We start from the raw sequence: 15,222 nt of genomic DNA on the forward strand, positions 1-15,222 counted from the left end.
TTTTTTTTTTTTTTTTTTTTTGGAGACAGGGTCTCACTGTGCAGTTCAGGCTGGCCTTGAACTCCTTTGTAGCCCAGGCTGGTCTCGAACTCACAGTGACTCTTCTGCCTCAGCCTCCGGAGTGCTGGGATTACAGGTGTGTGCCACCACTCCCAGCTCTGACTATGTTTTTCAAGTGGAGAGGAATAAGATTATTTTGTTGTCATAAGATGTATATGAAAGTCATATAATACTATGTGTGAGAAATATTAAATAGTGGAAAACTAGTCAAAGACTAACTAGGTTTATTTATTTTTCTGATTTTTTTGTTTGTTTTGTTTTTTGGTTAAGTATATATTGCTATGCTGTTAATCTGTTTGGGGTTAGTACCGTGTGAAGTAGAGACAGAGATGGAGTTGGCAGACTGTAACGGTGGAAAGTTGGTAACTGACAACTAATTGTGGGTGGATATCTTAACAGAGAGGAGCCAGAAAAACAAATATAAAAATTCTATGGCTCTATTTACGTTTTACATTACTAATGGTTGAATTTTCTTTTCATATGGAGATACAAAAATCTCCGCTTTTCTGGATAAGTTCTTCTGGGAGGAGACAGGAATGGGGGAAAGGGAGAATCAGGATATGATAGCAGGTAAGAACTAGGCTTTCTTGCTGGAAATACCTAGACTTAGTCCTGAGAAGTTATTGTGTGAATTTGGCCAACAGCACTAATCTAGTTAAATCATTTTTTTTTCATGTATTCATTTAAGACCATAATGCCTACTACAGATGTCTGTTGAAAGAAGTGAAAGCTGTTTCATTTCAAAGCATAGCACATAATTGCACTGAATAACTATTAGCTGTTTTTATTGATTATTTCAATAAAAAACATATAAGACAATATGTGAGGCAAACTGCATGGAGGCTGAGATTATAAATCTAAAGGAATGAAGGATAAGATTAAAGAAAGGAATAGAGGAACTTTATTCTTAAAATTAGATTGGATTTCACACTAGACTGGATCAAGGATACTGGAAAATTGTAATAATTTTATCATAATTAGTATGGTTTCATTTAACATAGTATTGCAGTTGAAGGTTGACCAGTTACAAAGCTTACTAATTTTTTATATTTGATCAATTACTGCAAGTGTCCGTTCAGATATATTTTTAAATCATAAGAAATGTTTTTTAAAAAGTCATTCAGTTGTCACTATTTGCACAGAAAAGGATGTTTTAGTTAATAGAAGCAACATTTACAGCAGGGGTAGAAGCATCATAGCCTCCAGGAAAGTTTCTCTGCATTAAAGTGAATACACAATTTAGTAATGTTGTACAGAATATCCTCAGTAGCACGTCTCTACTAAGAAATCACTGTCATCTTGTTACTGCTGCAAGGAGTTTTGAGTAGCTAAAATTGAAGTAGGATAACTCATGTAAACCGTATATCTTTAATGTGGCAGAATGAAATTCAGAGAAAATGTGTGACATTCTAAATCTTAGAGAAATAATGTAAATGGGTTTTCTTATGGTTATATTTGAAAGTGATCCTAATTGGATTTGTGCATAAGATACCAGATAATTTATAAGTAAATACTACTCATAATAGGCCCTTTTAGATCTGTGTACTTGTCCTGATATTGTATGTTCAGGTAACATGTTATATTGACATACCCTTTAGAGGTATATTGTGTAGATTCTTGACATAGATTTTTAAATCAAAAACTAATTTCTTCTGTTGAATTATCTTAACAAAATGAGAGCAGTATACAAAAACAAACACAGATATTTATTTCCAAGTGCCCAGAAATCAATGCCTCAATGCCTTGCTTTCATAACCAATACTAAGCACACATTTTGAAAGAATAGAAGAAATCATACAAAATGCGTCCTTGGAATTATCTGAGATTAGAATAGTCTGAATGTATTCTAATTTCTCCACACTTGCGTAAATATAAAAATTCTGCATTACAATTTTACAAACTATTTTGAGCAGAAGCGGTGCCACACACCTAGATTTTAGCTGCTGCCCCTGTCGAGTGCAGCTACTGGAACCTGCAATACACAGTAGGTACTGACTGCGTATTCCTTGGTGGATGGATGATTGCAGTGCACCTCTGTTTAGGTACCGAACACCTCACCTTGTCCAGCACTCAATAACATCTGGACACCCGGTCCCTGCTCCCTGGGCTCATACCACATAATACAGATGTGAACCAGTTTCAAAATAATTCTTGATCTCTTTAGTGATTGCAATCATGTTGCTAAAAAGCTTCATTTATTTGTCTTGTATTCCAGTTATTTGGATTGATGGACAGAAGAATAGAGCTCTAATATTTGATAGTCATACAGAAAGAAGAGGTGGAATTTCCTACCACAAAATAAAGGTTTCTGTTATAAAATAAGTACAGAACGCATTCCACTTTAAAAGTCAGAAAGAAATTCATGAGTTTGAAAGCTAAATGTAGTTTATGGAACTGACTTAATCCAGTTCAGCTGTTACCCACTCTGTCAGCCTGCTCCTCTATTCTGGGATGTCATCACCTCGCTCCAGGTGATACTAGTCAGGTTCTGTTAATATCAGAAAGACCTGTGTACAGAGACAGCACACTCACCACCAGTCTCTCCCAGGGAAATCAGTGGTGTCTTTCCAGAGTCCGGAGAAGAACAGCTTTTTGACGATATCCCGGGCACACGTAAACCGTTGACTGTTTCTATGGTGGGTGTTATCTGTCCTTTCTATCCCACTCCCTTTCTCCCTTTTTCTTCCCATTGTTTTAATGTGTTTATTACATGGCTAATGAAAACTGTTATCCTCCAGGCATCGAACACTGATCAAAATTGCTAATGTGTAGAAAGACAAGAAGCTGAGTTCAGTATGGTTGCAGAAATGGAGGCCTTGGAGGGCTCAGGAGAGACTTTATTCTCTTTTGTTTCTACATGAGGTTTTGCTTTGGGAAGAAAATATGTCTTATGTCTTGCTAGGTCACCTGAGCTGGAATATGCTCTTACTAACCCTTATATGACCTGTATTTTAGAGGAGAAAACTCCATATCCCACAGGGGTCTTGACATGGAAGCTAGGTATATTTTTCATTTAAGAAACCTCAATGTATAATGAAATTATATCAGGGAAGTTTTTGAGGCATGATTTCAAAGATCTGGACCTTTTAAACAAATTATTGCCCAAGTTCTACAGACATGTTGATCTTCTTTTACACATATTTAGTTAATAAAATTATTTCTCTCCTATATTTCAAAATTATATGATCAGTACATTGAAAGAACATTTTCCTAAGATATTCTGTTTTTATTTTTCTTCTCTTCCTTTCAGGCCAGTGGTTCTTAACTGGACTGTCCAGTAGTTCTTATAAAAAATAAATGTAAAAATGAAATAAAATATAATAAAGGCTGGCCCCTGGACAGACATTCTGATTGGTCTGTGGCACATTCCGTGACGTCTAAGCATCCTACCACCATAGCACTTGGACACTCCCCCTAGAGGTACAGAAATGAGGAGGGGTGCATGCAGGCTGGGCCCCTGGATTTATTAAGACAGTTTTGTTTGTTTTTCTTCCTAAATGAAAAACATTCTTGTGATTGGTTTATCCGCAGTGTAATTTTTCTCTACAATAAAATATTCAAAGCAAGTGAAAGAAAATCAGTTTGTCCAGTGTCTGGTGAAAGAAATAAGCAGCAGTCTGTCTGGGATTGTAACTGTCATGGCTTTTGCTCCCCTGCAGCATCTGCTTCTACTGCTGTTCTTTTTCATTGTCCTGTACCTCAGCAAGTTGCAGAAATGCTGCTCTCAGTCAGGACGCACTGAGGGAGCACACATAGTGTACACATGCACAGATGTGCTCAGGCAGACCCTGCTATTGGTTGTGTGAGTCAATATGTGTGCATTGCTGGTGGGGTTCCACAGATAGGGTGTTTGAAGATGGGAATTTCCCCATGGGAGTTTACTGGTGCGTGTTCTTAGGATAAACACCTATTGGGGGAGGGAAGTATTGAGGAAGTGAAGGAGCTGAACAACCTAGATGTGGCTCTTCTTTGGAGAGCTCTGTCTGCAGTGGGAAGGGTCCTTGATTTTTTTTTTTATCAAGATCGTATTATGACTGTAAATGCTGAATGGCCAAGTCACTCAGTGTTTATCTTCCTCTTGCTCTTGGCCCTTTACTTGTTTCAATGAATTTCTTTGTCATCTCTCAGATTCTGTCGTTTATGTCTATTTCTATGCTCTGGCCTCCCTTTGGTAACACTGGACCAAGTAACCCTTACAGAAGTTGTGATCAGAAAATATGGTGAATGTTTAAATTTTTAAAAATTTTTTGTGGTAAAATACATTTTTATCATTAATCTCTGAAAATACTTCCCCTCACTTTAAACACATTCACTCTGTCATTCTTCCAATTTTCTGAAACATTTCTGGAAGTTTTCTTTTGCAAATGTCATTAATAAGGCTGTTATGGCTATCTTGATGTCCTGAATTAATTCACAAGTTTTACCTTTTGTGGTCATTTTGGCCTTGAGGAAGAGACAAAAGTAGTATACTATGGAATCCCATGAATAAGGTGAATAAAGACACCCTGTAGTAGTTTTATGAGACTTTCTTTTCATTGGATGGTACTTGGCACTAACATTTACTGTAATTTTGATCATGCCTTTTAAAGACACTCTTGAAAGAAGACTTCCAGAACTGCTTCAGAAAACAACAGCAACAATACAGTGCAATAAGTGTGACTGAAGTGAAGGCAGAGGGCTATTTCTGAGGAGCAGTAATGGTTATGTGACTTTTACTGTAATAAATATTTTTATGTAAACATTACCATATTTTTACTGCACTGAAGATATACTCTACAGAATTCTCTCTTTGGATTATAGAAGTGTTAAAGTTTCCTCCCAAAATGTACACTATGAAATTATATTTTTATTGCACTTTTCCCTAAAGCACAAGGCAATGCAATACAGAGAAGTTCAGAAAATATATTGCCAACACGTTGTGCGACTGCTCTCTGCAACATGTGTATGTGTCCCTTCTCCAAAATGCCAGGTGAAAAACGTCTGTGCCAGAGCTGCATATGCTCTCTAGAGATGGGCCTCTGCCTGCATTGTGAAGAGCATTTTGTAGCTTTCCTTGATGTTAGAATGGTTTAAGAGTGTTAGAAAATTACTGCCTGAATGTGTTCAGAAAGAATTTTCTAGTAAGGTTTTCTGCACAGGCACAGGGCTCCTCAATGCTATATGAGGAAATGCCAAATTTCTGACATGGGTGGATAATATTTTGTGTGCTTCTTTGCTTTTTGTGCACAGAACACACTCTGATGTGACCTCTTAATTACTTTGTAAGAGTTAAAAAGCAATTCTCATTGTTTTTGTTATTAGTTTCGGGTCTGGCACACTTTGGTTTGAGAAATTACTATAAAAACTTGCTAAGTCTTTTCTCTCAGTTTCACGGTCTGTCTTGGCCTGGACAAATGGAAAAGGTTTTCAGACTCCTCTGTTTCACTAGTGCTGTGACGCTTAGTTATGAACATTTTCTGATCAACCAGCCCCCGTGTTAAAATTAAAGTTAAACTTCTCTGAAAAAAAGCTTCGATTGTTCAGGGATTTTCTTTTAATTGCTCTGGCCCACTTCTCAGAGTTTACGAGAAAGTGATCCAGGTATTGTCTTGCCCGGGAGCCTAAAAGGATGAGAATATGAAGTGATCACTATGACACTAAACAAGGATGAAGTCTTAGTGTCAGTTTTAACCCCTACAACTTGGAGTCTGTGCAGATTTCTCCAGTGGGGTGAGGATTTTACATCTGGCCTAGAGCCAGGAGTCAAGGATTGCGTGAGATCCGTGGTGTGGAATTGTCTTTGGGGTGGGGGTGGAGGGATACTTTTTTGAGCTGCTGCCTCTTGTTCCCTGAGTGAAGCTCGGAGAAACCATGCCATAGGCATGGATGTAGAACTTTTTCAAGAAAAAGCAAGTTTTTCTTCTCTGAGGAAGGCAAATACTTCTCTTGCAGCACTATAATTAAGCTTATAAATATGGATAGAAAGTTTCATTTTACAAAAGTAGCTCCAAAGGCATTATTTCATTTTATCTTTACCTTAAGCCCAAGTGTACATTTATAGATATGGATCCATAACTGATGAATAAGCTGTGATTTAAGAGTAGTCAGGACAGCACGATAAGGAGCAGAATGGAAATTCAATAGCCATACCTGTGAGTCCTTTGCACTGACCTTGGAATTGTATATTCTGCTACTAAGTAAATGAGTGGAGATCTCAGTTGGGACATCTGTCAGAACTGATTTGCTATGAACCATTTCTGACAATGAAAACAATTGATAGGTCCTTTCTTTTTATTTATTGTTGGTTAAAAAGTAAGATTGTTGACATTTTTAACATTACCTATGGACTTCTTGAATTAGATCTTCTTTCTTTATTTCTCTGTATAATAATTAATATCTAGACTTCTGAGACCACACAACTTCATCAAATATGCTTCACGAGTAAATTGTGTTCCATTATCCTGGACCACAATGATAATTATAAATTAGGAATACTTCAGCCAGAAAGAAATGACTCATACTCTTGTTTCCATCTGCAATATTTCTTCAGCATCTTGGTAATTACAAGGTATCTAGTGGCATGTGGAAATTATTTATTAAAACGCATAATGAGAAAAGAAAATGTGTATGTACAGTGTATATTTAAACAATTTCATTTCTGTCAAGTATTGTTTAAATTCATCCCTATGTTTCTGATTATAACCTTTTAAAGTTTAATAAAAGTAACTGGATTATACAAAGTGGAATATACTTTTAAACCTAAAAATTCAGCAATCAAAAATAAGTAAGTCAATGGTACATCATTCATTTTAGATGCCCTTGCTAATACTCAGTATAAAAATCTCAGATTGACCAATTTGCTGTTCAAAACACTATTTTTCAAAGTGCCATTATGAATAAATTTTTGTGCAAAAGTGCATCAAAAGTACATTTGTATTTATATAATTATGCATTTTGCATTTTGTCTTATTACAATGCTCACTGGAAAGAAAAATGAAAACAAAACTATAATTATTGCCCAATTCATTATACATAGGTCATTGAGTATGACAAAGGCTATAGATTAATTTAGTTTTGCTGTTTTACTGAATTTACTTTTGTTGTCTTTGCTATCAAAGTTTGCACCGTAAATATTATCTTTTTTCATTTTTGTCTAAATTTGCCTTTTGTGACATGAAAATTTAGTGCTTTTCAAAGGCACAAACATTACAGATATAATGCTGGTGTAATAGTGATTGAATTTTGTGAATCACTTCCCACTGTGTATCCTGATTCATGGTCATCGTTGTGCAGTGGGATCCCGGTGTGCACGTATTTACCTCCCTGCTACAGAGGAGGGGCTAAGAGTATGGAAATTAAAGACTAGAGCATCTATAATATCAAATAAGACAGTTTAAGAAGGATAGCGAGGAAAGAAAAGTTGGTCACTGTATTGAATAGATCTAATTTTATTTCCATCTGGTAAAGAGATAAATAGTTCTCATTTGGCAGATATTTCTTTAAACATATAGATTAGCAGTGGTAGACAAGATCTAGATAATGTCAGTCTGTTTCTGGCTAAAAAAATGAAAAGAAATAATGAGAACTGCAGTGCATTGCTCTGTTTCTTATTTTGGCTTTACAATTTTAAACTACAGATAAATGGTGCATGAAAAAATTAATGAAAGGAATGGGGATTCTTGCATCCCAGAGTCTTTCAAACATCTTTGTCCTCTTTTGTGTGTAGAGTGTGTGTGTGTGTGTGTGTGTGTGTGTGTGTGTGTGTGTGTGTCTGCCTGTGGCTTACTATGTAAGATCTAGAGAAACAGGAACAAGAAAGTGTATCTGTCTCTCTGAGGGCCGTGTCTTCTGGAAACTCAAACATGTAAAAGTGAAAGTACAGCACAACATGTTACCGTGAACAAACGGTGTACAATGTGAGCTATCTGTCTGAGCTCCATTTACATGGTTTAGAAGATTAGGGAGAAAAAATGCAGAGATGCAGGATGTTTTATGATTACTTTGTTTTGCTTTGCTTTGTTTTCCCTAGTGTTATTAAAATTTAAGAAGATAGAAATTGGAATAAAACATATACTACCATTTTACAAAGTGGATTATAAATTCACCACATTTAATACCAATACATTTTTTATTGGGAATATGGAACATGATGATAAAAAGGACCAAGTTTTTAAGGAGTTTATAAGTTAGAGAAGGAATTTGATATGAAAACAACTTAAGTAGGCTTTCAATATAAACATAATTAAATGAATAATTTCATAGAAACTCCAGAAATCTATGAAGAAAATGGAGGTTTGTGAGGCTTCAGTAAAAACAGAAGTTTCATTTAGCTCAAATGGAAATCAGGTAGCGGGCAGGACCATGGAGGATAGGTGTGAGAAGAACGCACGTGCCGGTGTGCTTAGACAGTGGGGCTCAGTCCGCCATGGTTAGAGCAAAGAGTGCACTGTAAGATGTGGGGAAAGGAGGCTGGAGGGCCAGTACACAGCCAGGTTGAGGCCCATGCTCAATTCGTAGGTCATGGGAAATAATTAATGTATATGATTAAGCATGCTGAAAACATGAAAGAATGAAGTTCAATGGTTATGTAAATGTTCCGTTCACTTTGAAATGAACTATAAAGAGTAATTTGTTTTGCTTTGTTTTGTTTTTTTATAAAGATATGATTTCCACAATTCTAAAATGATTATAAGCACTTTATTTTGTTTTGATGTTTTTGACACAGCATGTCACTACATAGTTCAGGGTGTCCTTGAATTCACTATGCAGCCCAAGCTAGTCTTCAATTTAGGTTATTTCTCTGCTTCAGCCTCCCAAGTGCGGGATTACAGGCTTGTGCCACTATGCTCAGTGAGCACAAGATTTTAGCAAATGCTCCCTGAAGCTACATTGCCTGACACCTGGGCAGTGCCGTGCCAGGTTCAGGTGCTGATCCATCCCAGAAGTCTTCAGGGTCCAGCCTTGTGCAGATGAGAGATGCTGTCCAGTCTCAGTGTCTTGCTTTAGCCCTCATCAGTAAATGTACTCTCGACGTTCACAGGGCATATCTGATGAAGGGTGTGACATGACTGACTGTATTTTAGGGATATGATGACAACCTCAATAATACCAGTTATAATAAGTGACTATTTGAGAACTTTTATAATAGGCCAGGTGAAAGGTTTTATGATTTTAAACTAGAATTTCAATTTAGAGACAGCGAAAAGAAAAGAAGTGAGGCTGGCTATGCTAGAGAAAATGGGGTGGGCCGCTCTGTCAAGCTAGACCGGATAGAACCGTAATGGATTATTAAGAAATATATCCGAGAGTACAAGTACACTATGCTGTGTTTTCCTAGCCTGTGTAGTTCAGTGGTTCAACCCACTTTGATATATCTTACTATTCATATACCACTTCGATATATTTTACTACATACATCACTCTATACAATGCTAATTTTGACCAGGATTCACATAATACTTTGGTGGCCCTTCAGCTAAGGTTCCTGTTTTTCTCACTTGAAAAATATCTTATAAAGTAATGTAAATATTTATTTCAGAGTCATAATAGGTAATTTAAAAATGATTTTGGAATGGTGAGTTTTGTGTGAGGATTAATGAATTGAAGTGTTTCATTTGTTGGTTATTGTTAGGCTAATTTCAGGATGACCTTTAGAAGAGTATTTGCAAGTGAAATAGATTGTGAGTTGTACCTTGCTTGAAATAGAGTGTAAATACTTGCTTTTGTTGTATTTTTCATTTCTTATTCATTTACCACATTGTGAAACCATAGACTATTTTTTAAAGCGTATGCACTTATACTGTGGAGAATCACCCTTCTTTGCTCTGCTTTTCAATTCTTCACAAAGACGTGCGTGTCTGTGTCTATTTATAGTGGCATGTATGTCAATTTAAGAATATAATTTGTTATTTCTATACTTGTGACCTTTTCATCTGTGCTGGAACCTTACTTTTCATATGAAGAGATAGCAACTTTTCAGTAACAATCAGGGTTTCACTCTACCTATTGCGATTAGTGTAATGAACCTAGTCTCACAGGCTAAATGTCTGAAGGCATCTGATAATTATGTACCCACCTTAGCATTTCAAAGTTGGGCATCACTTTTGACCACAGATGCTTATACTAACCTTGCATTAACACAGAGTGTAGATTCCGAGCAGTCTTCGGTTTGTGAGTTGTAGCATTAATTGCAAGCCTAGTGATGGTACCAGCTGGGAGGAAATTGTCAGTGACGAGGAGGAGGGGAAAGTTCAGGCCTCCTTACAAAGGATATAATTGCATCTGTGTTGGAGGCGACAGTAGTAGAAAAGAAGCAGTACAGTCCCTGGAGACTGGAGGAAAAAGCATCACGAACACTTTACCTCTAAGCTCTTATTCTGTCGGTAATGGGGACACAACACCACAGTGTAAAACGACAGCATCACAGCTCAGGTTGAAGTCCACAGACTGATTTGATGTGTGCTTTATATTGAGAAGAAATTGATTCTCTCCCCATACCTGAACTAGCTCAAGGACCTTGTATCAACATGTATGAAAACAATGGTCAGTTGACAAGGATTATTTAAATAAATCACAAGGGCTGGTTCTATAAGAAGAGATCGTAAGTATGACTTGGAGAAGCAGAAAACCTTAAAGTCCTGACCCATATCATAAATAGTATTTCTTATGGCTTTCTAATGCCCCTGACATTTCTTACCACTATTATCAGGAGCACGTGGACATGTCCCCACAGATGCAGCCCCAAAGGAAGAACAGGTGAGGGCAGGATTAGGAGACTGCATTTGAACAGTGAGTTGAGGGACATGTTAGTAGCAGTTTAAAAAGGAAAGACTTGTTTTCATGTGTTTTCCACATTTGTCTCAGGACTTAAAGATTGAGCTGAATCGGTAGTTTATTGTTATATAATAGCAAGAAAGGACTGTTCTCAGGAGCCAGAAAGTGCACTGACAGAAACCAGCCCCACACTGAGCATCTTTAAGCTGATGTGAATGCTGCGTGAATTCCCAGTGCCCCTGCCACACAAGAGTGCAGATTCTATCCCACAGGCAAGTTCTCCCACAGGAAGGGGGCCTGGAATCTTCCAATAACGAGGTCGTTTTCATAATCCGAGGCTACCGAAGAGCTACCTGGAGGACTTAGTTTTTCTCTACACAGTGTCTTCAGCCACTAGTAAGATTAATAAAGACAGTTTTGAATATTAAATGAGGTACTATGAAGAGGACGTTAAAAACAAGGTTCGCAAGAATTCAGATAATATTTTTCGTATTTCTCCCTTCCTAATATTAAGTTATTCACAGAACTTTAAGAACACACCTTCCCCATATGTAGGGTAAGCACGTGGCGTAATGATCATTCCACAGGGAAAAATTTTAAATTATAACTGTGCCAGAAAGTCTCTTTTTGGTACTATTTAGTCCTGACTAAAAACTACAAAGGATAAATCAGTTATTTAAGTAGCATAAAGCAGATTATAAACACAGCTATTAGAGAGCAGGGGATAATCACCTAGAATTCATGGTGCAAAAAGCTGTATCCTCCGCAGCGACCAGGGAAGGCTATAAATGCACCGTGGCCACTTGTTCCTAAGTAGTTTTCCATATTTTGTATTTTTAGCACTTTATCTTTTGAGATATGCAAATGTAGTTCTGTAGGGCAGTGAACAGCTTTGTTATTTGGTAAATTGGGTTTTTACATTCATATTAACCAAAGTCCAGAATGATATGGCAGTTAAAGGCGATGAAAGACCGTTGAAATGACAGATTGAGTATTGTGTTTCTCAGGTTGCAAAGTTCAGGAAAATGTGTAATTATTTCTGAGTTTCCTAAGGTTCCTCTGTTCAACATAATGTTCTGACATACAGCAGGGACAGTTCCAGATATGAAATGCAAATCAGTAGCTGCTGCCCCTGCTGCTGATGCTGGGGTTAATCATGCAAATCTAATGCAGTTCTTGGTATTTCAGGAAAGGTTTTAGTTGAAGTCCTATGCACGTATTGATTTCAAATTTCTACTTTAGAGAGCATTGTAATTTTTTAGCTTCAAATTTTAAAACACAGAGCAAGATTTGGATATAGATTTAATAACTGGACTTTCACCTATGTTGGTTAATCATAGAAAAAAATTTTCAGGGGAGGGGAGGCAGGGTAGTAAGGACAGAGAGAACCCATAAGACTGTGAGGATTTCTAACTATATTAAATAGTATATTAGAAGTAAATTTACACATGTTCCATAGAAAATCTCTTTGTTTGGAATAAACTCAAATAAATCACATGTTTACTGACTGCTGGCTATGTTAGATGAAAAGATGGCTTAAATTAGCACAGCCCACTTGAAAAATAACACTATAAGCTCTTGACTTTGGAAGTGATAGCAAATATCCTTAGAAATGAACCCATTTCATGGGAAGAAATGAAACTGTCTTGCACTTCAGTGTCAGACACTACATTCTCACAGTCCCTCAGTTCTGCACAGTAAGCACTCAGCTTATCTTTCCAAAAGCAATAAAATTTTGTGTCCCAATGCCTGACATAAGAATTAATTTTACAGATCTTAATATTGCAGCCTTTCTTGTAAGTTAATCTCATCTCGCATGAATTTTTCACCAGCTTCACTCCGATGTTGATAAAGGAGATGGTTCCATCAAATACATCTTGTCAGGTGAAGGGGCAAGTTCCATTTTCATTATTGATGAGAACACGGGGGATATTCACGCTACCAAAAGACTGGATCGAGAGGAGCAGGCCTACTACACACTCCGAGCTCAAGCACTGGACAGACTCACCAACAAACCCGTGGAGCCAGAGTCAGAATTTGTCATCAAAATTCAGGATATCAATGACAATGAACCCAAATTTTTGGATGGACCATACACAGCAGGAGTTCCTGAAATGTCTCCTGTGGGTGAGTAAAAAAGTGCTGCATTTGCAGTGATTATCAGACTTCCAGTGGCTCATATTTAAATGTAAATTGTCCGCAAGTACAAAGGGAAAAAACACATTCTTACATGCCTGGCAATTGTCAGGAAGAGGGAAAATTTGACATAATTTAGCCATAACCCATTCATTCACTATATCATTTTATTTGTATAGAACATTAAGAAATAATCTTTACGTTTTGTGTTTTTTCAAGCTTTGCACAGTGGCAATTTTGTAGCCTTGGAGGTCTATCTGAGGCATGACTGTTGCTAATTGTATTTTTCTTTTACATAGTACCCTACTGTCTTTAATAAATCATCTGTCTTACATTTTCTTTTCTGTTTAATATTTATTTATATTAAAAATATGATTACAACTTTTCCTGAGAAGTTAAAAAATGAAGTCATTCCACACACAGCCTGGTGATGATCTTTTGTGCTTCTTTCTATGCTATTACCGTAATGAGTCACTGATCTAAATATCATTCCATCATCCATGCATCATGAATGCTGTGAGTGGCCAGCCAGGCCAACATCTGAATTGGTTGATCTGTTTATAGTGAGTGTGCTTGAACTCATAGGTATCTATCACATGCTACCACTGAACTTCTTGTAATTCTCCTGTTAAAGTTGAATAGTGAGTCTATAATACTCACTATGATGGTAAAGCAATATTTGTTAAATAGCCATAAAGCAATATTTAGCTGGAGAAATATAAGAAATAATGCAATCAGTTTTACTTAATTTTCCCATTGCTAGGAAAAAAATGCACCTCTAATATAAATTTTTTATCAAATACATTAATATAAATTCAGGTCTAACTGCCATGTACTCAGGTAGTTCTGGAATATTTTTCAGCCAGTGTGTATAATTCAAGTGAGGAAAATCTTAAAATATAATAAAATATGGGGCTGGAATAGTGGCCTGCTAATTTATGTATTTATTAGTTGTTTTAAGTACTGAAGGAGGAAATATATTTAAAATATTACTGAAACTTATAACACATGGATATTTCAGCCCATGTGATTTGTTTTAAGTAAAGGTCATTGTCTGCAGATACTTAACCAACATACCAGCTAAAACGAGGAGTGGGATTGCAGAGCTGTATACCATGGATAATCTTTAAAGAATCATAATTTAGTGACTTTAGACTTCAGTTCTTATCAGATGGGAGACGGAAATAGTTTTGAGGTACAATGACTGTAGGTGCTAAAGAAATACAAATTGAAAGTGAGACCAAAGAATCAATACTCGTGGTCATGAAAAATTCTGAGCCTCATTGGCAGAAACTAAGATTAGCAAATCCAAATGACCAGTCAGGCATACTCCCACTTTCTCAGCGCTACCCACCCTTCAGGGTGCCTCTTGGCACTACTGCTTAGCAATAACAGCCGCAGTAGGAACAGTGATGCTTTAGAGATTGTAGAAGCAAAGGGAGGTAATGTTGAGTGAAAGTGGTGTTTGTCGGGTTTGTCTGAGCAATTGAACTAAACTTCACAGTTCTCTCTCTCAGAGGCATTTGGAGAGTTTTTCCTTAGCTAGTAAGGTTTTCCTCTCCTTCACAGAATACAGCTGTGCAAATTGGATGTATGTGAACTTCTTGTTTTACGAGTAAATAATGCCTGTAGTTTTGATTCTGATGCTACTACTTTAATATCAAACAGCGTGGTTATTGCGCACACATGTAAGTTTAGATTACTTGATTGAGTCACAGGTTACAATTTTTAGAAAATGATTTTAGAAATCTTTAAGATTTAGTTGGCACTGATTTAAACCGCTGGGTTACTCTAACAATTCATATTTAGATCAGTGGATATCAACTTAACATAAGCTGTGTAGATTAACAGTGAGTAATAGTTTAATTAAGTGCATAACTTTCAGTAAACAGTTAAAATAACCACTGAACAGTATGGTATATACAAGGCAATCTTTGAATGCTTAATATTCAGAGGTTTTAATTGAATGTTAACTAATTGTGTTTTCTAAGAACACTCGTAAGCCTCAAGTACTATTTATTTATTACTAGAAGAGCATATATAGGCATGAACAATTTACATTTATTTGCAAATGTGTATAGGTATGCATATGTATATGTATATTATACACAGATGCAGTGTATAACACACTATTTATTAGATGCATTAAGTTAAATGAACTTTTCAGAGGAAAAGATATTGAATAAAACATTTATGGGTTTATTTTTTTTAATGTTTAAAATTGTTTCCTTTCAAAATGAAGAGGATATAAATACTTAAGCATATCATCACTAT

The 15,222-nt window shown here is 36.5% G+C and overlaps 1 protein-coding gene across 1 annotated transcript in view; it reads left to right on the forward strand.

Moving 5' to 3' along the window:
- The window catches only part of Cdh7 (cadherin 7, type 2), a 123,840-nt gene that overhangs the window by 38,669 nt on the left and 69,949 nt on the right, over positions 1-15,222 (forward strand). The window contains exon 3 of the mRNA XM_005373040.2: positions 12,645-12,939. Within this exon, the coding sequence (XP_005373097.1) occupies positions 12,645-12,939 (295 nt within the window). The remainder of the gene's footprint in view (positions 1-12,644; positions 12,940-15,222) is intronic.

This window comes from Chinchilla lanigera, unplaced genomic scaffold, assembly GCF_000276665.1.
Source record: "Chinchilla lanigera isolate Chin_1 unplaced genomic scaffold, ChiLan1.0 scaffold00001, whole genome shotgun sequence".
NCBI lineage: Eukaryota > Metazoa > Chordata > Mammalia > Rodentia > Chinchillidae > Chinchilla > Chinchilla lanigera.